General features: G+C 52.5%; 2 protein-coding genes across 2 annotated transcripts; one reads left to right on the plus strand and one right to left on the minus strand.

The window, feature by feature from the left end:
* The first annotated feature begins 1,170 nt into the window (after window positions 1–1,170).
* Ftl (ferritin light chain) lies at window positions 1,171–2,855 on the plus strand. Its single transcript, XM_036202863.1, has 4 exons — window positions 1,171–1,486; window positions 1,700–1,846; window positions 2,264–2,389; window positions 2,532–2,855. The coding sequence occupies exons 1-4, from the start codon at window positions 1,385–1,387 to the stop codon at window positions 2,706–2,708; spliced, it is 552 nt and encodes a 183-aa protein (XP_036058756.1). The 5' UTR covers window positions 1,171–1,384; the 3' UTR covers window positions 2,709–2,855.
* A 500-nt stretch (window positions 2,856–3,355) lies between these two features.
* Gys1 (glycogen synthase 1) lies at window positions 3,356–22,789 on the minus strand. The gene is made up of 16 exons (XM_036186081.1): window positions 22,431–22,789; window positions 20,778–20,959; window positions 19,102–19,293; window positions 17,927–18,112; window positions 17,520–17,664; window positions 15,388–15,505; window positions 15,011–15,131; window positions 14,232–14,338; window positions 13,161–13,220; window positions 12,997–13,075; window positions 9,630–9,743; window positions 8,921–9,047; window positions 6,447–6,542; window positions 6,188–6,351; window positions 5,846–5,926; window positions 3,356–5,716 (listed from the first exon to the last, which is right to left on the minus strand). The coding sequence occupies exons 1-16, from the start codon at window positions 22,546–22,548 to the stop codon at window positions 5,390–5,392; spliced, it is 2,217 nt and encodes a 738-aa protein (XP_036041974.1). The 5' UTR covers window positions 22,549–22,789; the 3' UTR covers window positions 3,356–5,389.
* Window positions 22,790–22,886: the final 97 nt, after the last annotated feature.

Below are 22,886 nucleotides of genomic sequence, written 5' to 3' on the forward strand. Positions count from 1 at the left end.
CCACCTGCATTCCTCACCTTACCACGCGTGCACCCCCCCCCTCGGGGTTTGGTCTAATTCTGCCTGCATAACCCTGTCCAGGCCTGTCGGGCTGGAGGCCAAAGGTCGGGCTCTGCAGAGCTGTGGTTAATGCGTAACTCTGGCCCCCAAATCAACAGGGCACTGCAGACATCAAGCCGCCCCGAGATAAAACTGCCTGACCACACTCAGGGAAAGAAAGGGGCGAACCGCAGGGAAAAACAGGCACAGCCCCCAGCAAGGCCCTCAGCAGGCTACCAGCCGGGGTGAGGCCAGTGCCCCGCCCCACAACCACCCCACAACCACCCCACAACCACCCCACAACCACCGAGCTGAGCTCAGCGTGACTCAGCAGCTTGGCGCCCCTCACCCCCCAGGTCCTCCGCAGCACCCAGCGGGCCATTTCCTAGGCCCCAGGGTAGGACTCCGTGACCCATCTTTGCAGCTTATAGCATGAGCTCCCTTCAGGATGGGGCCTGGCCTGTGCCACGTGGCCCTCGCGGGCATCAAGTGTTGGGCTGAAGACCACCTGTTCCTGGGTCTTGAGTTCTTGTTTGTTCTCAAGATTTCTCTAATTCCAAAAGAGCGAGCTGCAAGGAAGCCCAGGGACTCCCCAAAGGATCACTTTTCAGTGCACACCTGTTTCTAGAAAGACAGGCCCCTGATTCAGCCCCACGGGACCAGACGGCCAGGCTGGCCAGGACTGCGACACTCCGGGCCGTGCGTGCACCCGGTAACCCCAGGTCTAAGTACGCCTTCCGTCCTGCAGACTTCCCCCAGGAGGTTCCCATCGTGAGCCCCGGAAGTCTGGGTACCCCTTCGCCATGGGGGACCCCACCCACACTCGCACGTCCCCGAAGCTGCCTTTTGGGAGACACGCCCGAAGGACCTCAGAGTGAGCCCTTCTCGGGGTCGCAGTGACCCCGCCACTTCTCGGCCCGCGACCCCCGCCCCGCGCCGCCCCTCCCCCAGGCCTCCATTTCACCGGGGCCTCGCGCTCCAGGCGCGTGACTTCCCCTCCCGGGGGGGAGGGTGGGGCCGAGGGGCTCCTCAGCTCAGGATTGGTCAGCTGCCATTTTCCGGCTCCGCCTCACGCGGCCGCCAATTGGCTAATCCCTGGTCCGGGCCGCCCCGCCCCCTGGGGGGTCAGCACCCTATAAGAGGAGCCGAGCTGGGCTCGGCCCGAGCAGCGCCGGAGGTCCGAGTCTGCGTCTTGCTTCAACAGTGTTTGGACGGAGCAGACCCGGGGACTCCCTTTGCCAGCTTCCAGCCGCCTCTCCGCCTCTGGGACCCCTGCTCGCTCGCTGCCGGCTCCCAGACCAGCCAGCACCGTCTCTCGCGGTTAGCTCCACACTGCGTACCAGCCATGAGCTCCCAGGTTCGCCAGAATTATTCCACCGAAGTGGAGGCTGCAGTGAACCGCCTGGTCAACTTGCACCTGCGGGCCTCCTACACCTACCTCTCTTTGGTGAGTAGCCCGGGCTTGCCCTCGAACTGGCCCTCGCCCACCCTGCGGCGCACGCGCGGCCTCCTTTGTTCCATCGAGGGCGGAGACCTGGTGCTCCGGCCCCGCCCCTCAACCCTTGGCTCCTTGGAGAGCACGGGTGGACTCTCTCCTGAGTAGTAAAGGCGTGAGCCGCTGCATCCCGTTAGCTCTGGCTTGTCATGCCTCTTCCCGCAGGGCTACTATTTTGATCGGGATGACGTGGCTCTGGAGGGTGTAGGCCACTTCTTCCGCGAATTGGCCGAGGAGAAGCGCGAGGGCGCCGAGCGGCTGCTCAAGATGCAGAACGAACGCGGAGGCCGCGCACTATTCCAGGATGTGCAGGTAACAGCAGCGGCGGGCATTGCATGCTACCACCGAGCATGCCGTCCTTGAGGGGTGTGTGTGGATTGGCAGGACGTTGGGGGACGACAGGGTGTCACAAGCCAGGTCACCGCGTGGACTCCTGGGGCATGTGGGTAGAGGCAACTAAATGCGGGAAATGCAGTAAAAGTTTAGAACACAGGACTGCTGCGACTTGGGGGAGGCAGGCTTTCATTTTGTAGCCCTACCTAATTGGCCTGGAACTTGAGATCTGCCTCTCTTACCTCCCAGCCCCTCCCTCGGTGGTGGGATTAAAGACATGGGCCATACTATTTCTCCACTGTATCCACTCAGTTTCCTATGCAGTCAGTTTTGTCCTTGGCTGAGGGAGTGTGTAAGGCTAATTCTGAGACGTTATGATTATATTCTGCTGTGTAGAAGCCATCTCAAGATGAGTGGGGAAAATCCCAGGAGGCCATGGAAGCTGCCTTGGTCCTGGAGAAGAGCCTGAACCAGGCCCTGTTGGATCTTCACGCCCTGGCTTCTGCTCGTGCAGATCCTCACGTAAGTTCTTGTCAGTCCTTTTTTCCCTTCCTGGACAAGACCACTGCTGCTGTGTTGGCTTTGAACTTCCAGTAATGCTCCTGCCTCCTGTTCACACCTGCCTCTGAAAGCCGGGTGTCTGATGGCTCTCCTTCCTTTGCAGCTCTGTGACTTCATGGAAAACCACTTCCTGGATGAGGAGGTGAAGCTCATCAAGAAGATGGGCAACCACCTGACCAACCTCCGCAGGGTGGCCGGGCCCCAGCCGGCACAGACTGGTGTGCCCCCGCCATCTCTGGGCGAGTACCTCTTCGAGAGGCTCACTCTCAAGCATGACTAGGAGGCCTCACCTTCCAAGGGGCTCCCTCCTCTGCTCTGCACCAGCTGGCCTCAGGACCTTCACCTGAACCTCTAGGCAGCTTTGTAACCGCTCTGGAGCCCCTCCCAAGTCTTGGGACCAAGTGAAAATAAAGCATTTTGAATAGCAGCTGGTGACTTTTCTATTTGAGGGTGTCACAGGGAAAGATAAGGTTGGAAGGTTGGCCCCGCTCTTGTTTTCTGTGGGAACCACATGTCTTGGTGGGATCTTCAGCCACAAGGTGGTGATACTTGCCTTTGCAGGTGGCAGGTCCTGGGAGTCTGCTGCAGTCCTTGGTTTATTTTGTTCCTCGGTCAGAGAGTGAGCCTCAATGAGCTACACTCCTAACTGAAAGCACATTAGACTACACATGCAAACACGAGGTGGCTAAAATTGTGGCAAACAAGCTAATACAAGTGGCCTGGATTCTGGGAAGTGTCAGTGCAAGGCATGCTGGGAGGGTGGGGCAGCTCCGGTCACAGAGTGTCTACTGGATGCTGACCTAGAGATTGGGGCCCATGAAAAAGAATGAAGGCCTGGCGGTGGCAGTGCACACCTTTAATCCCAGCACATGGGAGGCAGATCTCCAGAATTCAAGGCCAGCCTGGGCTACAGAGGAGTTCCACGGAAGGTGCAAAGCAACAGAGAAACCCTGTCTCAAAAAAGGATGTGAAACAGTACCGCTGCCCAAACATGGGAAGTATGGGGGTGGATAGGATGGGGGGATATTGGACAAGGCTGCTGTGTCATCTCAGGCCCTTTAACATACAAGGGGCTGTGTGAAACTACCCTATCATTGCACTGTGGTAGAGACTCATGATTTTGAGGGTAAGCAGTCATGTGAGCAGGGAAATTGCCCCAATACAACTACAGTTTTGTGATCTGGTCACTTCACCCTCAGTAGTAGAGATTAGAGGACTCAGCCATGCAAAGGGCAATGAAGCTGAAACTGGGAGCCACGGTCTGGGACCTGCAAATGTGATGTCCACGAAGAACTGGCTAGAATTAGTAGGAAACAGATTTAGGTGATTAGCCGAAGTCCTGGGAGTGCAATCTAGGTTCTCACCCCTTGTGCTGACATCCTGCTTAGCCACACCCTAGGCTGATTCTCACATTTTGGGACCAGAGTCTTGCCAAATTGCCCAAGCTGGCCCTAGGAACTTGCTCTACAGTCAAGGTAGGCTTTGCACATCAGATCCTTTGCGATGTGCTCCAGTGACTTCCAGATCAGCCACTTCCCACCTCAGGTCACTGAAGCGCTCTGGCCACTTGTATCTCAAATCTAAGCAGTCAGGCTCAGCTTTCCTGAGGAAGCTGCGACTCCTGGTATTGTAGTACCAGCAATTAAGAGGCTGAAGTCAGGATTGCTGTGAATTTGAGCCACCCTGGGGTATGTGCCAAGAGCCTACCCGTAAAAATTAAACTTAAAAATAGAGAATGGGGAAGTAAGGAGGGAGACCCACCACTTCTTGTCCAGTTACACTTGCAACTCTTAAATACAGGTATATTTTTTCATCTCTGGACACACTCCAATCACACACCTTCTGCCCTCCCCCCTCCAAATGCAAGCCAAGGAAGGCCTCAGGCCAGACACAGCACGTGAGGGGCATGTGAGGGGCCCGCCCATTCACAGAAGCTGGGGCAGGACAAGCTTGCAGGCAGAAAGGCCTCGAGGTACATGTGGGGCTTCAAGAAGCCAGTGGGCTCCTTGTTTCTAGATCAGGAAAGGGGACCGGGGTACAGCAGTGACAAGACTCCTGATTTGGCCACTGGGAGCCAGAGCCCAGCTGTTCCACAGTAGGCTGGGCAGTTGTGGGGTTGACACCGGACCAAGGGGGAAGAATATCCTCTAGTGCAATTCTGCATGCTCCCTTGAAGAAATGAACATGATATCCAGGGAGGCCAACCTTGCAGCCTGTCCGGACATCCCAGTTGTGGGTTGAAATGGAGGACGATAAACATGATCACCTTTGCTTTGCTGGATTTTGAGACAGTCTTTTGTGTTGCCCACCCTAGCCATGAACTAACTCCCTATGTAGCAGATGACCTTAAACTCCTGGCCATTTTACCTCCACCTACTGAGTGCTGGAATTACACATGCGCACCACACCAGGTTTATGAGGTGCTAGACTAAATCTCAGGGCTTCAGGCATGCTAGGCAAGCACTGACAACTGAGCTACCTTTCCAGCCCCATATTCAACTATGTTAATCCCTGAGGTGTCCTAACTCTGAACTTGGCTGTCCCAGTTGCAGGGAGGCCACACAGATTCTAATATGAGGTGGTTCTGAGGGCAGGCCTGCGCACAGCATACTCTGTATGGTTGTAGGATCAAATGAAGCTGCAGCCTGGAAAACAGTACACCAGGTGTCCTAAAACCTCTAGCATTGAAGAACAAAGGCAGATTCCTGGCCTCTGGTACCCAATCTAAGCCTGGAGACTCCAGGCCAGAGCATAAAGAATGTGTTCTGCAATTCAAGAAAGGCACAGCGGAGTGGAGTGTGGGGACTCCAAGATTGGAGCCGAGGGGCTGGAGTGTCTGAACTGGGCTATGGACCACACTGGGTAGGGGTCCCATTCAGTCTGGAGTGGTGCTCGGGCACCCTCCCATCTGTATAAGCCCCAGGAGGGACACAGGACGGGCAGGGAGCCGCATAGAGAGGCTTAGTTACGCTCCTCGCCCACAGAACTGGTAGGACTCAGGGGCTCAGAGGGCGTGCTGAGTGAGCTGGAGGGTCCAGTATCCACTGAGTTGCTTCTCTTGCTTCCGCCAGTGGAGGAGGAACAGGAGGCTCGGCGTGGCCACTCTGGTGCTCGGATGTTGCGACGGTCCTTGGCAGCCTCTTCTTCCTCATCATAACGCTCACTGTCTTCCCTCAGGGGTCCATCCCGGGGCTCTTCCTCATCCTCACTCTGGTGTGGGCTGGAGTGCCGAGACAGTGAGGGCGATGGCGGTACGGAGGCTGGCCGTGGGTAACGGTACCCCTGGGTCTGCATACCACCGAGCAGGCACAAAATAGAGTGAACGGATGCTACTTAAGTCCCTAGAGGTGTCCATCAACCAACCATCAGTCCCAAACCAGGCCATCCCTGCCCAGCATCGGTCCCTGCTTCACTTACCGCATCTACCTCATGGGGCTCATAGGTGAAATGATCTGGAAAGGCCTTGGCCAGAGCCATGTGCCGTGCAGACATGTAGTACTGGCAGAAAGGAGGGCAAAACATGTCAAGGACAGAGGTTACACTCAAGCTAGTGGGAGATAAAGCCCGGCGACTTTTCTCTGTGTGGAGCTTTGGTCCCTGTCCTGGAACTCACGCTGGACCAGGCTGGCCCTGAACTCACAGATCCGCCTGCCTCTGCCTCCCGAGTGCTGGGATTGATTACCGGCGTGCGCCGCCGCGCCCATCCAACTCCAGCCTCGTAGGAACCAGAGGAGGCTAAGGAAAGGGAAGGGGTCGTACCCGGCCTAGGTACTTCCAATCCAACAGATCCGACAGCCGCTCTGTGCGATTCCGCTGGATGATGCGCTGGCGCCGGCTCTGCTGACAGAAGCTGTACAGGAAGGAGGTGAGCTGCGAGCACGAATCATCCAGGCTGCGGAACCTCCGATCCAGAATGTAAATGCCTACAGAGGCAGAGATCAGGGTTTGTTAAAAAAGAGAAACAAAAAGGTCTGAATTGTGGGCCAGGCCCCCCATGCTGTCTTCCGTTTGCACTGACCATAAGCTGAGGGATCTGCGATGTGTTCCTCCATAAAGCAGCCAAAGCCAGAGAGGTTGGTGGAGATGCTGGGGATGCCCATGACGGTGCACTCAGCTGTAGGGTCAAGAATGGGAAATGGAAACTCAACAGGTCTCTCCAGCCTGTTCCCCAAGAGATGCCTCTACACTGCCACCTGCTGGCAACTGAGCCAAGTGTATTCCCACTGCACCCGCAAGGGTGTTGAGGGCCTCCCCATTTCTAGAAGAGAAGCTAGGAGACTCAGAAAAGCGAATCTGCGAAAAAGTCCGTGATGAAGAGGATATTTACTTATGGAACACTAGTGCTGGGCTCACATAAAGAACTTTAGTTAAGCGCGGGGCGGTGGTGGGCACGCCTTTAATCCCAGCACTTGGGAGGCAGAGGCAGGCCTGGTCTACAGAGCGAGTTCAGGACAGCTAGGACTGTTACACAGAGAACCCTATCTCAATCAATCAATCAATCAATCAATCGATAGATAAATAGATGAATAGATAAAGAACTTTACTTAACCACAATGACATTAAGATACAGCGTGTGTGTGTAAGCTTTGGATTATCAAACGGTCATAATCAGGTCGGTAGTTGTTGTTTTGAAACTTTTTTATTTTTTATGGTGTATGGGTGTTTGTAGTGTCTGCAGAATCCAAAAGAAAATGTTGGATCCCCTGGAACTAGAGTTAGCAGCCATGTGGGTGCTAGGAATTGAATCTAAGTCCTCTATTTTATTTTATTTTTGGTTTTCTCGAGAAAGGAACTCACTATGTAGACCAGGCTGTCCTCAAACTCAGAGATATGCCTGCCTCTGCCCTTGAGTGCTGGGACTGCATACACCACTACTTCCTGGCTCGGTCAGTGTTCTTAATTGATGAGCCATCTCTCCAGACCCTATTGTTTGAGACAGGGTCTCATGTAGCCCAGGATGGCCCTGATCTCACTAGTTAGCCAAGGAACTCCTAATCCTCCTGCCTCTGCATCCCATTAGTTAGTGTACATTACAGGTATGCACGCTAGCTGCTGGTTAGTGGTTTGCTTTTGAGGGTCTTACTGTGGAGCCCAGGCTGGCCTTGAAATGATGACTCTCCTGCCTCAGCTTTCCCAGTGTGCTACCACACCCAGCTCACAGTCTGTTTCCACTAGAGGTAAGAAAAGATCTCAGAGTGAGATATAATGGCAGTTAGTGATCCCAAGGCTCAGGGAGCTAGGGCAAGGACCGCCAGGAGTTCAAGCCTAGGCAATAAAGATCCCATGGTAGATGTTCTCCAGGCATAACAACAATTATTATCTTCACTAGGGCAGGGTGATGACTTTCAAGACCCGGGCCTGCTGATGCTCCCTCACAGAAGGAGGCGGTGGGGCATTACACCTCTCTGGAGATTCTAGCCTCTTCTCCCAACATCTCCTCCCAGATCCTATGTAATCCTGCTCCAGCTTTAATTGGTCGTGTGGTCTTAGGAGGTCCTACAGCATGGTGTGGGAGGAGGCCCCATCTCTGCAGCCATGGAGATGGGGTGAAACTTACTCTGTGATATGCCTGCTTTAGAGTTGCCCACACACCTTTGAGTAACCCCTCACCCAAGCTCTGTAAGGCAGAGAAATAATAATTCACTGTGTATGTGTAAGAGAGACAGATACATGGACATAGACACACAGACACAGAAACATACACACACACACAAAGATTCGATGAACATGCCTATAATACACTAAAAAGACAGAAGTAGGAAGGTCAAGAGTTCAAGATCATCCTCAGATACAGTGAGCTTGAGGCCAGCTTGGGTTTCACAAAACCCTCCCTAAAAAAACAAAAATAAGCTGGGGGAAAAAACAAAAAACAAAAAAAAACCCTGTCTTGAAAAAACCAAAACAAAACAAAACAAAGAAAATAATTAAATAAACAAGAAAACCCCATAGTCTTCCCCCAGTGAGGGAGAATTACACACAAGCAATTCCAACTCAGAGGTCAGGGCTGAAGAGAGGTGTGGAGAGGAAGTTAAAAGGCGTTGGGGACCAGGAGAGGAGGTTCAGCTGGTAGAATGCTTGCCTGGCAAGCACAGAGCCCTGGTTGTGACAGCCACCACTGTACAAACAGGACGCAGTGGTGCAGGCTGGTGACCCCGGCACTCGGGAAGTAGAAGCAGGATGATCAGGAGTTCAAGACCAGCCTTGGCTACACAGCAAGCCTGCGAGCACTAGGAACAGCCTTGCCCTCAGCAGCTCATGGTTCTGAGGGATAACACATCAGCGGGCTGGAGATGAGGTTATTAGTCACGGCCGCTGGGAATGAACGCCAGTCTTCTAGTCCCGAGCCCCGTAGACAGCTGTGTCACAACAATGTACATGGGAACAGCATGGGCTGTTCCCATCGTCCCTCAATGGAGGAGCCATGCTACAGGTTCATTCCCGAACAAAACAAGACCCCAGCGTTCGTTCTGCCGCCTTCCTGTCTGCACTCACCAGGTGTGTAGCCCCAGGGCTCATAGTAGGAGGGGAAGACCCCAAGGTGACAGCCACGGACAAACTCCTCATAGTCCACTGGGAGGAGAGGGCTTGTGGAAGAGAGGAACTCTGGGTGGAAAATCACCTGCAGTGGAAGAAAAGGGCTGAGCTACTTCCCAAACACCCAGAGCAGCCCAGAGAGGGCGCATTACTCTAAACAGACACAGCAAGCCAAAGACTTCAACTTAATTCAGTTGGCCTCAGAAGGCAGGGTTCTGTCTAAATAGTGCATATGGTGGTTTGAATAAAAATGGCCAATAGGCTCATAGGGAGCTGTGGCATTGTTGGAGTAGATGTGGCCTTGTTGGAGGAACTGTGTCACTGAGGGAAGGCTTTGAGATCCCAGAAGGGCAAGCCAGGCCAGTGGCTCACTGTCTCTTCCTGCTGTGTGTGGATCCAGATGTAGAACTCTCATCTACCTCTCCAGCACCATGTCTGCCTGCATGGCTCTATGATTCCCACTATGATAATAATGGACTAAACCTTTGAACTGTAAGCCAGCCCCAATTAAATGTTCTCCTTTATAAGAGTTCCTGTGGTCATAGTGTCTCTTCACAGCAATAGAAATCCTAAGACAGTATAGTTGATAAACTATGGAGATAAGCATGATGCCCAAGGAATAACCCTTTCCCCTGGCACACCCACCCAACCATAGGCCAGCTCTTACCTTCACACGGTCAGCACTACTGTTGAAAAGGCCAATTCGGCGAATAGTGGTCAGGATGGGGTCTGAGGAGTCATCTAGCATGTTGTGGGTGCACACCGGGGGGAAAGACTGCCGCTGTAGAAATCACAAGTGAGGTGGGGGAGGGTCAAGGGAGAGACAGGCCATTTGCTCCTGGGCCATGACAACACCAGGGATCTGAAGACACTACCAACAGAGGTCAACAAATTCCAGACTAGAACCAGCCTTTTCCTTTTAACTATTATGAGCAAAAACAAAATGACAAAAAATACAGCTAAACTGAGGCAGAGCTGGTGTTAAGGCACTCCACGGATTATGAGGAAGTGTCTGTATTCTGTTATATACTTTTGTCTGTCCTTAAAGGAACCTCGATAAGATGGAAGCCACCACATGACTTTACCGCCATCTCGGTTGATGTGACCATGTACCATAAACTAGGATGGCAGCAGAATGCTGGCCCTGTTCACCCCCTCCCCAAAAGGAAACCCCAAGGAAATTCAGATGCTCCTGCCACGCCCACAATGGTGTCGCCCGCTTGACAAATGCCTTGGATGAGGTAGTTACGTGGGAAAGGGGGGCTCGAGGCCCTCGGGTCTATGCCCCCGGCGACCCCTCATCAATCTGCCTGAATCAAGGTGCCAGGCTACACGGAACCACGCAGATCTGCTTGCAGAGGCTGGCTGGCACTCTGCCTTCTTCTCTTTGCAGCTGTAATTATTGCTGTTTCCTTGTGTATTGATTCCAGGAAGTTAACCCTTAATGTTCCTGATGTGCCCCATAAAGAGAGTTATGATTCCTCAAAAGTGGCTTCAATACTCCCACCTATGACTTAAGCTCTTAGGCAAACAGTTCAAGAGGGTCCCTAAAGTTTGGGGGAATTCATGAATGATTTAGAACAAAAGGAACTTATGATTCAGAAGGACAAAGATTCTAGCGAGGAGAGAATGAAAGTAAAGGTACAGACACTCATAGGCAATCCACACGCGCAGCCGACAGCAGCTGCGAGGAAGCAGTTACAGGAATTAGCCATTCCTACAAGAATTATTCAGGGACAAATAGAGTTTCTCATCAAGGGTCGATGGTGGCAACCCCCTAACTTTAATCTTAGATATAACTATTTAGAACCATTACCTTTCATGGGAGCTTATGATGTACATGGGAACTGATGGGTGAATCATGATGGTATGAAAACAGAATGGCATAAGTTACAGTTCAGGGAAAGATTAGCTAGGTCCCGACCCCCCTGGTGCCTTCTCACCCACAGGCAAAGGTTAAATATTCTAACACAAATAAGACCATGGTTAGAACTATGGTGGGATAGGTTTAATTTTGATACAGAACAAATGTTTAATGATTATGTAGAAGGAAAGCTACAGCTAGGGCCGTAATGTTCTCTGTCTGGATGAGGAACCACAAAGGGGGAAGTAAAGGCTGTACTCATGAGATCTGTTAGTCATTCTGAGAAAATTGTGTACTACATTGTTGATTCTATGTCTGTCACCCTACTGGCCGATTGCCGTGTTTCCTCAAATAACTGTATAAAATTCACTGCTTGGTCTGAGTAAAATTGCAGCAGCTTCACAGCATACTCTCGTGTCTGTGTCTGTCTGTCACTCGCCGAATCCCACTTATCCTGAGTACCTTCACCCCGTTCTCCCTCGGTCTGGAGGTCCAGCTGAGACCCAGTCCGCGGCATGCTCCCAGTCAAGCAGTCAAGTGGATCACTTTTCGGCCTTTTGGCGAAGATCAAGTGAAGCAGTCAAGTGAACAGTTGTGTCCATTTGAGAACAAGATGTAAGGCAGCCGGGAGTTGTAGTTTTCTTAGGAAAATTCATCCCCTACCCCCAGGAGTCACAGCTTCAACACAAAGATAGACTGACAGGAAACCCTAGACCTTTCTACCTTGAAGAGTTCTTTGCAACTGTTACCTCATCTCATTAAAGGGCATACAGGTTGGTGGTGTGTGAGGCCCACAAAATCCACCTCCAAGCAGCCCCTTGTTAGCTTTACTCATGTGTGAAGCGGCTGCCTCACTTAAGAAATATTTTATCCAAAAGTACATCCTACCTCAGTAGTGCATGTGAGCTGTCTAGATCCCCAAACTCAGCCTCACCAATGCTGTCTATAGGCACCAAAGTCCCTTGACCTCGGGAAATGAAAAACTCTAATTCCCAGAAGCCTTGGGGACAAAGGAAGTCAGTCAGTACAGTGCAAAATGTAGTTCTCATTTTGTGGGTCACACCTTCCTAATGCTTCCCATCCATTTAATTCCAACCCAAAGAATCAGAGGGTTCTGCAGGAAATAAGACACAGCCACGGTGCTGGGCATGGTGATGCGCGCCTTTGATCCCAGCATTCCAAAGGCAGAAACAGGCAGATCTCTGAGTTTGGGGCCAGCCTGGTCTACACAGAGGATCCAGGATAGCCCAGGGCTAAGCAGAGAAAACTATTCGTCAAAAACAAATACCAAACACCACCAATAAAGATTTATCTTGGGCTATTTCAGCCCACTAAATAGCCCGTCCTTGCCCCGTCTCTGATCTAATAAGAGCTACAACTAACAGATAAAAGCTTTTGGGGTGTGTCAACCTAGCGAAGCCCTAGTTTTCACCAGCTAAGACTAGAAATGTCACGGAGAGCACCTTAGGTCCATGATGTCCCCTTAGCTGAGATGTCCTCCTTTGCTGCACCCCTCTTAACCTGATGTCTCCACCAATGCATTTTAAAAAATACCTTTCATTATTACTTTCTTTGTTCTGTTACCATAAAAAGTCAAAAAATTGTTACTATGCTGGTCCATGGTGTTCCAGGTGACCTGAGTCTGTGTTCCTGGTCCATGGTCCTGCTTGGCTCCAGGATAAACTGTCTGTCTGTCTCTCTCTCTCTCTCTCTCTTTTTAATTTTAATTTTTTATTTTTTGGAGCCGAGGATCGAACCCAGGGCCTTGTGCTTGCTAGGCAAGCACTCTACCACTGAGCTAAATCCCCAACCCCTTTTTTGGTTTTTTTGAGACAGGGTTTTCTCTAGCTGTCCCAGAACTCACTCTGTAGACCAGCCTGGTCTTGAATTCAGAGACCCACCAGCCTCTACCTCCTGAGTTCCAGGATTAAAGGTGTGCGCCGCCACCGCCACCGCCGCCGCCGCCACCACCACCACTGGGCCAGAAGAAACACTCTTGTTCCCTTTGATGTGGAGGTTGTGTTTTAACACTGACATTTCTGTTGAGCTCAGAATTGGACCCTTTATAAAGGGCCACCCAAGAAACCAAAACTCCCAGAAACCTTTGAGGCAAGAGGCCCCAGGAAATGCTGGGAGCGGCCAGAACTCCTCTCAGGGTGCTGACCCGTACCTGAGTGGCAAAGATGGCTCTCTTCATCATAGTGAAGTCCTCCTTGTCCAGCATCTTGTTCATGTCTGGGAGGTTCCCCCTGCAAGGGGACGGGGACACATTTGAGGGGGATGGGACAGGTCAGGTTACCAATAATGGGGAGAGAACCAGGGCTGGGCACTCACACTAGTAAGGATTCATAAAGCTTCCTCCCGAATTTCTCCTTGACTGTATTGGCTGTGTCCCTGGAGGGAGAGAGAAAAAATACCACATACACACCGGCTACACTTTACTCTCAGGCTTTGGAGCAACAGAGAAACTGAGGTCTGGGTAGAGAAGCCATGCCCTGGGGGGGCTTCAAACTGGAGGAAGGGGACTGGAGAATGCTTGAGTTCCTTGAGATGTGTCACTGAGGACAGGTGGCCTTTCCTCTCTGACTTCAGTGACTCATCCATGAGATGAGTATAAAAATAGAATCAACCTCAGGAGTTGCAGAGAGCCTGAGAGGTCAAGAGAAGCCCAGCCACTGAGCCTTCCAGAATGTCAGCTATTATTAGGATTCGCATGAATCTTGGACAGTAACACCAGACCCTGTTTTATAAACAAGAGGAATAATATTCTGAGAGAGGAACATCTTGGCACACACGTTCGGAAAAGACTATCACCCTACCATCTCATGACTCATCCCAGGGCTGCAGCCTATGTCCTCGCTGGGACATGCTGACCCAGCCACCCTGGACCCCTCTCTTCTTTCCCCTCTCTCCTCTACCTGCCCCCTCATGCCCTGGAAGCCTGGCGCTTAGTATGACCTTGGACCTCTGACCCTCCTGCCTCCCCTTCCCAAGTGCTGGAATTAGAGAAATGGACCACCACAGCCGGCACTCTGCCAACTGAGCTGTATCCCTACCTCTTCCTCGCTTCTCAAGCATGCTTAGAACAGTGCCCACCACATGCAGATATTCAGAGACTGGTGGACAATGAATGGGTGGCTTCCAGAGAGCAGGAAACAGGCTCAGTGAGGATGCGGTGGCTCGGCTAAATAACAAGGAAGGCCACAGCTGGTGGCAGGGTGGAAACTACTGTGGGTTACCTGCCCTGATCATGCGTTCACACTTGTCCGGCCAGGCCACATGCTTTAAGTGCTGATTTCACTAGGAATGGGTGTGGCATCCTGATCATGTCAGAGACAACCACAAAGAGATAAGCCCAGGACACAGTAGGTATGAAGCCCCAGGGTCTGGCCAAGGACTGCTCACCACAGCTGTTTGCGCACGGCTTGGCCCTTCAGGGTTTCCACGTTGAAGTTGTTGGTCCGGGCCGGCATGATGAAGAAGGCAACAACGGTTTGCTCACTGCCGTTCACCTGGGACAAGGAGCAGAGGGATGTCAGGATGCGGGGCTCAACCATGCCTTCACTGCTAGCAATTATGGGACTTCGGATTCCTTTTTTTATAATAATATAGGAGATTAAAATCGAAGTTTCCTGCATAGGTAGGTGCCTACCACTGAGCCACACCCCAGCCCCTCACTGGGGGATTCTAGGCAGGGGCTCTACCACTGAGCCACACCCCAGCCCCTCACTGGGGGATTCTAGGCAGGGGCTCTACCACTGAGCCACACCCCCAGCCCCTCACTGGGGGATTCTAGGCAGGGGCTCTACCACTGAGCCACACCCCCAGCCCCTCACTGGGGGATTCTAGGCAGGGCCTCTACCACTAAGCCATGCTCCCAGCCCTGTTTTTATTTTGATACAGGGTCTCAAAACTGCGCAGGTTGATCTTGAACTCATTCTGTAAACAAAAACTGACCTTGAAATTTTGATCCTTCTGCTTCAGACCCGCCCCCCCCGCCCCCATCCCAGGTATTGGAATACTAGGCATGTGCCACTAGACCTGACTTCTGATCTTTCTGGGTTCCTATGCTCTGCTCCTACCCAAAGGTCTCCATAACCACCTGGCAGGTCTCTGCTCTCTCCGGCTCCCCGGCTTGGCACACGCTTTTCTCCTGTAGCTCCCCCCCAAGGACCAGGCCTTACTCTGAGCAGATAGTTGAGCCGGGCCAAGGCTTCCAGGAACACATCAGCTCCCTTGTTGGAGAACTCGTAGCGGCCAGCAATAAAGAAATACAAAGTCTTGTCTAAGTTGAAGTCCAGGTGCCTGAAAACAAGCCACGGGAAGTGAGGCAAGCTCCCAGCCCTGCTCGGAAAACTACAAACTCCAGCAGCCACAGGCTGAAGCATCTTTTACAATGCACAGGTAACAGAGGCAGACATGCAGTTCAAACCTTCACCCTCTCCCTGAGACATGGGGAGTCTTCTCTCCTCAGAGCTAGGGGACCTGAGTCCAGCCCTCCTCCATCAGATCCAGGAGTCTCAACCCCTGGCCTCCTCTCTTAGCCATCTGGTTCACATACCCATAAAAATGGCCACGCACAAACTCCTGGATTCGGGCTTTGCTCTGAGCATGAAGGTTCTGGAATTCGTGCATAGCAGAGAACTTCTTCACGTTCAACCCATTAGGGGTCACAATATCTAGGATTGGGGGAGAAGGGCCATGTTTCATTCTTCATTCTGATCAAAGTCATTGATGCCTATAGGAAGGGAAAGCAACTTCCCTGTTCCCGCGGCTCCTTTGTGAGCTCGGCTCTGGGTGATTGATTCAACTCTGGCACTTGACCCTTCTTCACTTTTTATTTTTTAAATTTATTCCTTTTATTTTATGTGTATTGGTGTTTTGCCCTCATGTACAGCTGTGTACCACGTGTGTGTCTGCTGCCTGCTAAGGCCAGAAGAGGGTGTCAGATCTGGAAGTGGAATTACAGATGGTTGTAAGCTACCATGTGGGTGCTGGGGATTGAACCTGGGTCCTCCAGACGAGTAACCAGTGTCCATATACTTGGGGGCATGCACCCACATACACACGCACAGGCACACAGACGAACACACACAATTGAATAAAAAAAAAAGTTTTAAAAAATTCTATGCAGGGAGGAAATGGTTGAGCCCCTAAAGGAAGCATGAAGACAGACAGTGTATTGTGGCCAAGCGTGAGCGAGTGTGCTAATCGCAACACTGTGGAAACTGAGGCACTTCAGTAACTGAACCTTCAGTTTAAGACTACCCCAGAGAGCCGGGCAGCGGTGGCGCACGCCTTTAGTCCCAGCAATTGGGAGGCCGAGGCAGGTGGATCTCTGTGAGTTCTAGGCCAGCCTAGGCTACAGATCGAGTTCCAGGACAGCCACCAAAACTACAGAGAAACCCTGTCTCAGAAACAACAACAGAAAAGACTACCCCAGAGTACATACGTGAGACCTTGGCTGAAGAAAGAAAATAAAAGGAAAAGAGAAGGTGTATCTTGGGAGAAGTGGCCCAGCGGTGGTGTTTTTAGTTCCTGTTTCAGGTGGGAGAAGGACAGATGGAAAGCCACACCTCCCAGAGTCCCTGAGTACATCAGATCCCCACGTGGTCACCCATCTGCAGGAGCTGAGGTACTGACAGTTACGCTTACGAAAATACTAACTTAACGTTTTATAAAAAGAGGTCCTAACCCACAGCATTCAATGAAAGCTGGCATGACTAAGTGTGCCGTTAACCCCAGCACTGGGAGGGGAGATAGGTCGATCCTGGGATCTTAAATAGCCTCAGCAAAATGGAAAACTCCAGGTCCAACGAGAGACCCGCCTTATTTTTCTTTTAAAGATTTTTATGTTTATTATGTATACAATGTTCTGCCTGCATGTATGCCTGCAGGCCAGAAGAGGGCGCCAGATCTCATTACAGGTGGTTGTGAGCCATCATGTGGTTGCTGGGAATTGAACTCAGGACCTCTGGAAGAGCAGCCAGTGCTCTTAACCCCTGAGCCATCTCTCCAGCCTGAGAGACCCGCCTTGTTAAGGAAGGGGTGTGGGGGAGAAACGGTTCAGCGGCCGGGCCAGCTTACTGCTCTGGCAGCATCTACTTGGGTGGCTAAAAGTGTTAGTAACTCCATCTGAAGTTAGGACCAGGTCCTCTTCTACCCTCCATGAACAAACACACGCGCACACGCGGGTGCACATACACCTACATATACATGAGTAAAAATAACATAGAACTCTAAAAAATAGTCACAGAGAAGACACCTGCCATTCTCCTTTGGTCTCAACATATACATGCATGGAAATATAAACACACACACACACACACACACACACACACACACACACACTTACAACAAAGCAACAAAAAATTACAAGCACAGCCACATCAGGACCTGAGGCAAAGTTGAGGAGCATATGGGGTAGGAAGAGCAAACCTAGTTCCAACCTGACTGTATTCGAACTTAAGCCCCTGTATTTGCATTTCTTTCAGAGGATCGGCATATGCGAGCCACTTGTGACAGGAGGAGACAACTGTAGCTCCCTGTATCCTTCAGGATACAGAGCCAGCCAGCCTCATTTACAAGTTACCACCTCAAGCCAGGACTTAACGGCAGTTGGTGTTCTATTCTCTGCAGCTTGGCATGTTCCCTTACCTCATCCATGTGTAGGGACCACAGCTCAGAGCCTACCTGGCTTCCTCTTGAGGAGGTGCTGAGCCTCAATGGCCGTGATCTGGGACACAGTGGTGAAGACATGAGCGCAGTGGGCGGCCGCGCGCTCCATGCAGTAGCGGTGATAAATCTGCCTCTCGCCTGCTTCTTTGTCCACATTGAACTAGGCAGGAAGGGAGCGAAGTCAGGGTAGAGGACTGGGGTAAGACTCAGGCCTTCACTAACGTCTGAGGGAGACTGGGATTGGCAGCTGGACTCTGAGAATAGGGTCTGGGCTGTTCTTTGTGTTTGTTAGAGGGAGGGGGCCAGGGTCTGCCCTGTGTCTGATGGCGGAAGGGCTGGGAGCCTGGGCTCTATGGCACATGACTCTCTGCCAGAGCTTTGGGCTGTCAGGCAATACTGTGTCTCCCATGCTTCCAGCTCACATTCTCCAGGTTGTTGTAGAAGTCCACGGCACCAGCACACAGATAGCGGCCCAGCAGTGTGGCATGGGTGGTGAAGATGGTCGCCACTGGCAATCGCCGGGCACGGCACAGACACAGACCAACGCCTGCCAACCATTCATGGAAGTGGGCAACCACGTACGGCTTCTCTTCGCTCTGGGCCAGGAACTATGGGGAAAGAGGGACAGGGTCACTGTGTTTCCACATGGCACAGAGGACAGCCGGGAATCAGGGGAGAGGTGACCACTGACATTATGCACACAGCAGGCAGCATTTGCAAAGACAAGGGATTAAACTCAAGTGAGGTCAACCAGCTGACCTCATCCCCAGAAGGTGACGGGCATTTGTTTGTTTGTTTACCAATGTCTGAATCCTGGCATGATGGAACTGGAAGGACCAACATGTCCATGTTCCGAAGTCCTGCTCACAACTCCAGGACATTTGACATTTCAATCAGGGTAGTAAATTTTTATGGGCAAAAGACAGGACCAAGACGTCCAGGATTCTGGTAATCAAGTAGCTCTGTTTGTCCTAGGGCATTGTAGCTAAGTTTCCTAAAACTTTTTTTTTTTTTGTGGGGGCGTTTCAAGACAGGGTTTCTCTGTGTAGCATTGAAGCCTGTCCTGGATCTTGCTCTGTAGATCAGGCTGGCCCTGAACTCACAGAGATCTGCCTGCCTCTGCCTCCCCAGTGCTGGGATTAAAGGCATGCGCCACCACCGCCCTAAAACTTTTAAAAACCCTAGGATAGGGGAGTGGGGGAGCAGCCCAGATTGCTCGTTCTGAAACCAACTCAAAATCCGTAAGCACCAAGAGTCCCCTCCAAGTGCTTAGATGCACTCAATATCAACTAGAGAGCAACTCCCAGAATTCCTGTGAAGCAGCCTACTGATGACAGGGCTCCCTGGAGGCCATGCTTGGTGTGTTTACTCCTGGAAGATGAGAGGAAATGAAGCTGGGGTCGGCACTTTGGGTCTCTGAGAAAAGAAGCTAGACTCCTGGGCACTCATGTCCCCCAAATCAGAGTTGACCCTTGGATTAAAAAACCCACAATTCCAAGAATTCCCAGGGGAAGCCCACCCTCTGGCTCAAGAGAGGAAGGATTATAGTTTGAAGTCTGGGTAGAGAGGCTGAGGTGGGGTCTGTAGCAGGGCCTACCTCACCCAGGAACCAGGTGGTGAGGAAGCCAAACAGGACAGCGTCATTGGCCTCACGGTCGTACCAGGGTACTCCGATGTTGCAGGTGTCCCAAAGCTCACCCTTCCAGCGCTCCAGGGCCCAGGCTGAGGCCCCCACATCCAGGAGTACCACTAGGGGTCCCCCCTCAATCAGCCAACGCCCAAAATACACCTGGGAGAGAGGCAGAGGGAGGTTCAGACAAGCTAGCATTATGTCTCACCCACTGCCTTATTCCTGAGCCTGGTAACTGAGCTCAGCCAGCTCCCTCTCCCTCGCCTCATTTGTACCCTACATAATTGCAGCCTGCCATTTTCTCCCCATTTTCCCGTTTTGTAATCTGTAGTCACACGTCTAACAACTTTCCTGCCCATTGCCATGTTCCTAAAACTCGATGTCCCTCTGTCCCAACGCTTGGTCCTGCCAGAGTCTCACTGGGGTACCCCTCCCCCCGCCCAGCTGTTGTCTGCCCTTTTGCTGGGAGGGGTCTATTATTAGGAACAGCTGCCCTGGGGGAGGGATGTGGCCGCTCTGGGGTCCCATAGGGTCATGGTCTGGCCTGACTGGATGCTGGAGCCCACCCCACCCTGCACCTGTCTGTCTTCCAGTCCCTGATTTTGTGACTTCCGCCTCTCATGGCCTCTTCCCAGAGGACAGACACTTCTCTTTAGGCTTTCTCTTTCTTCTCACCGCCCTCTCCTTTTGTTTTCTCTTTATGGCCCTCATCTTTCTTTCTTTCTTTTTTGATTTTCAGGACAGGGTTTCTCTGTTCAGCTTTGGCTGTCCTGGAAAATTCTTTGTAGACCAGGCTAGCCTCAAACTCACAGAGATCCTCCTGCCTCTGCCTCCTGAGTGCTTCTCTTAAGAGTGAACACAGGGACCGTGCTCTGCAGCCCCTCATTGGGGGATTCTAGGCAGGGGCTCTACCACTGAGCCACACCCTAGCCCCTCACTGGGGGATTCTAGGCAGGGGCTCTACCACTGAGCCACACCCCAGCCCCTCACTGGGGGACTCTAGGCAGGAGCTCTACCACTGAGCCACACCCCAGCCCCTCACTGGGGATTCTAGGCAGGGGATCTACCACTGAGCCACACCCCAGCCCCTCACTGGGGGATTCTAGGCAGGGGATCTACCACTGAGCCACACCCCAGCCCCTCACTGGGGGTTCTAGGCAGGGGCTCTCTACTCAGCCCCCCCCCCGCCTCCCATCTTTAGTCCCTAGATGGCTCTCTCAGACTCCTCTCTTCATTAGTAATCCATCTTTTTGCCTGTCTGGCTAATTGTTCTTCTATTTTATTTATTTATTTTGAGACAGTATCTTCTTATGGTCCAGAGTGCTGGGATTACACACAACATCTGGCTCTGGCGATCTTGCTGTCTAGCTCCAGCCTGTTTCTACCCTGTGGGTCTGAGTAGCTTAAATCCACCTGCATCCACCTGACGTTTCACGGACATCTGGTACCCACTGGCCTTCTTCACCAGATCCCACACCTGTCTATCATTTTCTTCCCTAGGTCTGCTGGGAAAGCGCTGCCCACTGTATCCATGACTTCCAGTACCGTTGCTAGGCCCCTGCTGGCAGGTCACGTCCTTCCATTCCGTCCGCCCCACCCCCATCCCCCTTCCCCCTTGCCCCCCGGGGTAGGCCGTGTCCTACCTTACAGCCCTTGCTGTTCATGGAATCCAGAGTCCTCTTGAGTTCAGGCGTTGGGGGCTCCAGCAGCTCCACCTGGGTCCTCACACCCTGCTCCGTGTATGGTCCCACTAGGTAGTAGTTGTCACCCCACTCATCCCCTGTCACCTTCGCCTTCGTCTGCAGCACAGTGTAGATGCCGCCCACTGTGGGCCAAAGTGCAAAGGACAGACAACCCCACCGTTGGTCCATAGCTTTGAGACCTGCCTGCTGGGTGACAGGACAGAAGACCAGCAGGAGCCCATGCTTGGGAATCAGAGGAGGTAGGGCTGGGGCTTGCTTGGGTCATGGAGAGCAGCCCGGAGGGCAGCCCTCCTGGGTCTAGTGGAGAAAGGATGCCGAGGGAGGAGCAGGCTCCAGTTAGAACCCTAGTCCTCGGACAGGAAGGGCTCCTAGTCCGAGGGAATTAGGAGCTGGGAGAACAAGGATCAGAGACTCATGTTCTCTCTCTGTTTTCTGTTTTGTTTTAGTTTGGTTTTTTCGAGACAGGATTTCTCTTGTAGTTTGGAGCCTGTCCTGGACTAGCTCTGTAGACCAGGCTGGCCTTGAACTCACAGAGATCCGCCTGACTCTGCCTCCCGAGTGCTGGGATTACAGGCGCGCGACACCTCTGCCTGGCTAAGACCCAGGTTCTAAACTCCCAACTTTCAGATGCACTGGGAAGAATGGTACATGGCCCCATTTAGCTTCCCACAGTTACCTAAAGGAAGCTGGAATTAACATTCCTCACCTCCAGGGGCCTTGGCTATGTTCACTCAGGGCTGGGCCCTGCCCCTGCTGTGACCCCACCTCAGATTTAGGAATCTGGGTCTTCAGCTTCATCTGGCAGTACACAGTACTGAGTCTGCCAACTCCCACCATGCTCGGAAACTCAGTCTTTTTCTCCCCCAAGATTCAGAAAATGAAACACTCACGCAGCCCAGCTCCTGGGAATTCCAACCCAGCCTCCTCTTGAGCAAGAAGGTAGTGGTCTTAGACCCCCATACACACAACTGGGGGCTGTGGGTACCTCCCATTCCAGCATGCAAGTGACCTGGGCCATAGGGAGACACCTCTCCTCTTAGGAAGCCATGGCTCAGGCCCTGGGCTCCTTCACAGCTCGGCATTCAAGTTCCCAACTCTTCCTACCTTGGATCTAAGAATTCAAGTCTCTAGGACCCCCCATCTTTACAGTAAAGTGGTCAGGTCCGCCATGCTCCCTGAAGAATTCATGAATCCCAACTTTTAGGAGCAGCTCTTTGTAGGCCAGTCACATCCTCTGGACCACAGACCCGAAAGCTCCAGTGCCCCCAGGGTTACATGCATCAGCTCTTCCCCTTTTAGATCCCAGGTCTCTCGGCCCTCGAAAACCTCCCTCCAAGACCCAAGAATCTTTCTGGGAGTGCCTTCTCCCCTAGATCACAGGACCTGAAGCCTCCTTCCATCTTAAGAGTAGTCTCTTGTCCCTTCCCCCCAGGGCCTAGGACGCCTACTCACAGAAGGACACAGAAGTCACAGGCGCTTTTCACAGGACCCAAGCGTCCCCCCACGGTAGCTCTGTGTTCGTATGAATCAGAGTTTTGGGCCCCCATCCTCGACTGCCCTTCTCGGTCAAGGGACCGAGACTAGCGTTCTCACCCTTGTTGGCCACCTCCCAGGCCACCTCGAAAAGCACTGTGTTCTCTGGGTCGAACTCGTCTTCCCAGTCTTCCAGTCCTGGAAGCGAGGACATCGAGAGACTGCGGCTGAGAGGCATAGCTGCTACGAGCGGGGGACTTCGAGCACCAAGGATGGAAACTGGAGAGATCGGCTGGGGATGCACCAGACTTGGTGTCCGGCCGAGTTAACGGGTGTCCCACGGGAAGCTTGCAAAGCACTCCGCTTCCTATTGCACGACCGCACCCCCGCCCCGGAGCGCTCCTACTCAGGTAGGCAGCGCGGCGACACTGAGTGCGGCGGACAGCTGCAGTGAAGCCTCGTGGCCGCCAGGAGGCACTGCCCGGCCTGCTGGTCTAGCACGATTGGTCGGCGTCTGGGGGCACGGGGACTGCGGCGTCTTCTTATTGGCGGATGGGATCCAGTTTCTCCGGCCAG

The sequence above is a fragment of the Onychomys torridus genome, chromosome 1 (assembly GCF_903995425.1).
Source record: "Onychomys torridus chromosome 1, mOncTor1.1, whole genome shotgun sequence".
Classification (NCBI taxonomy): Eukaryota; Metazoa; Chordata; class Mammalia; order Rodentia; family Cricetidae; genus Onychomys; species Onychomys torridus.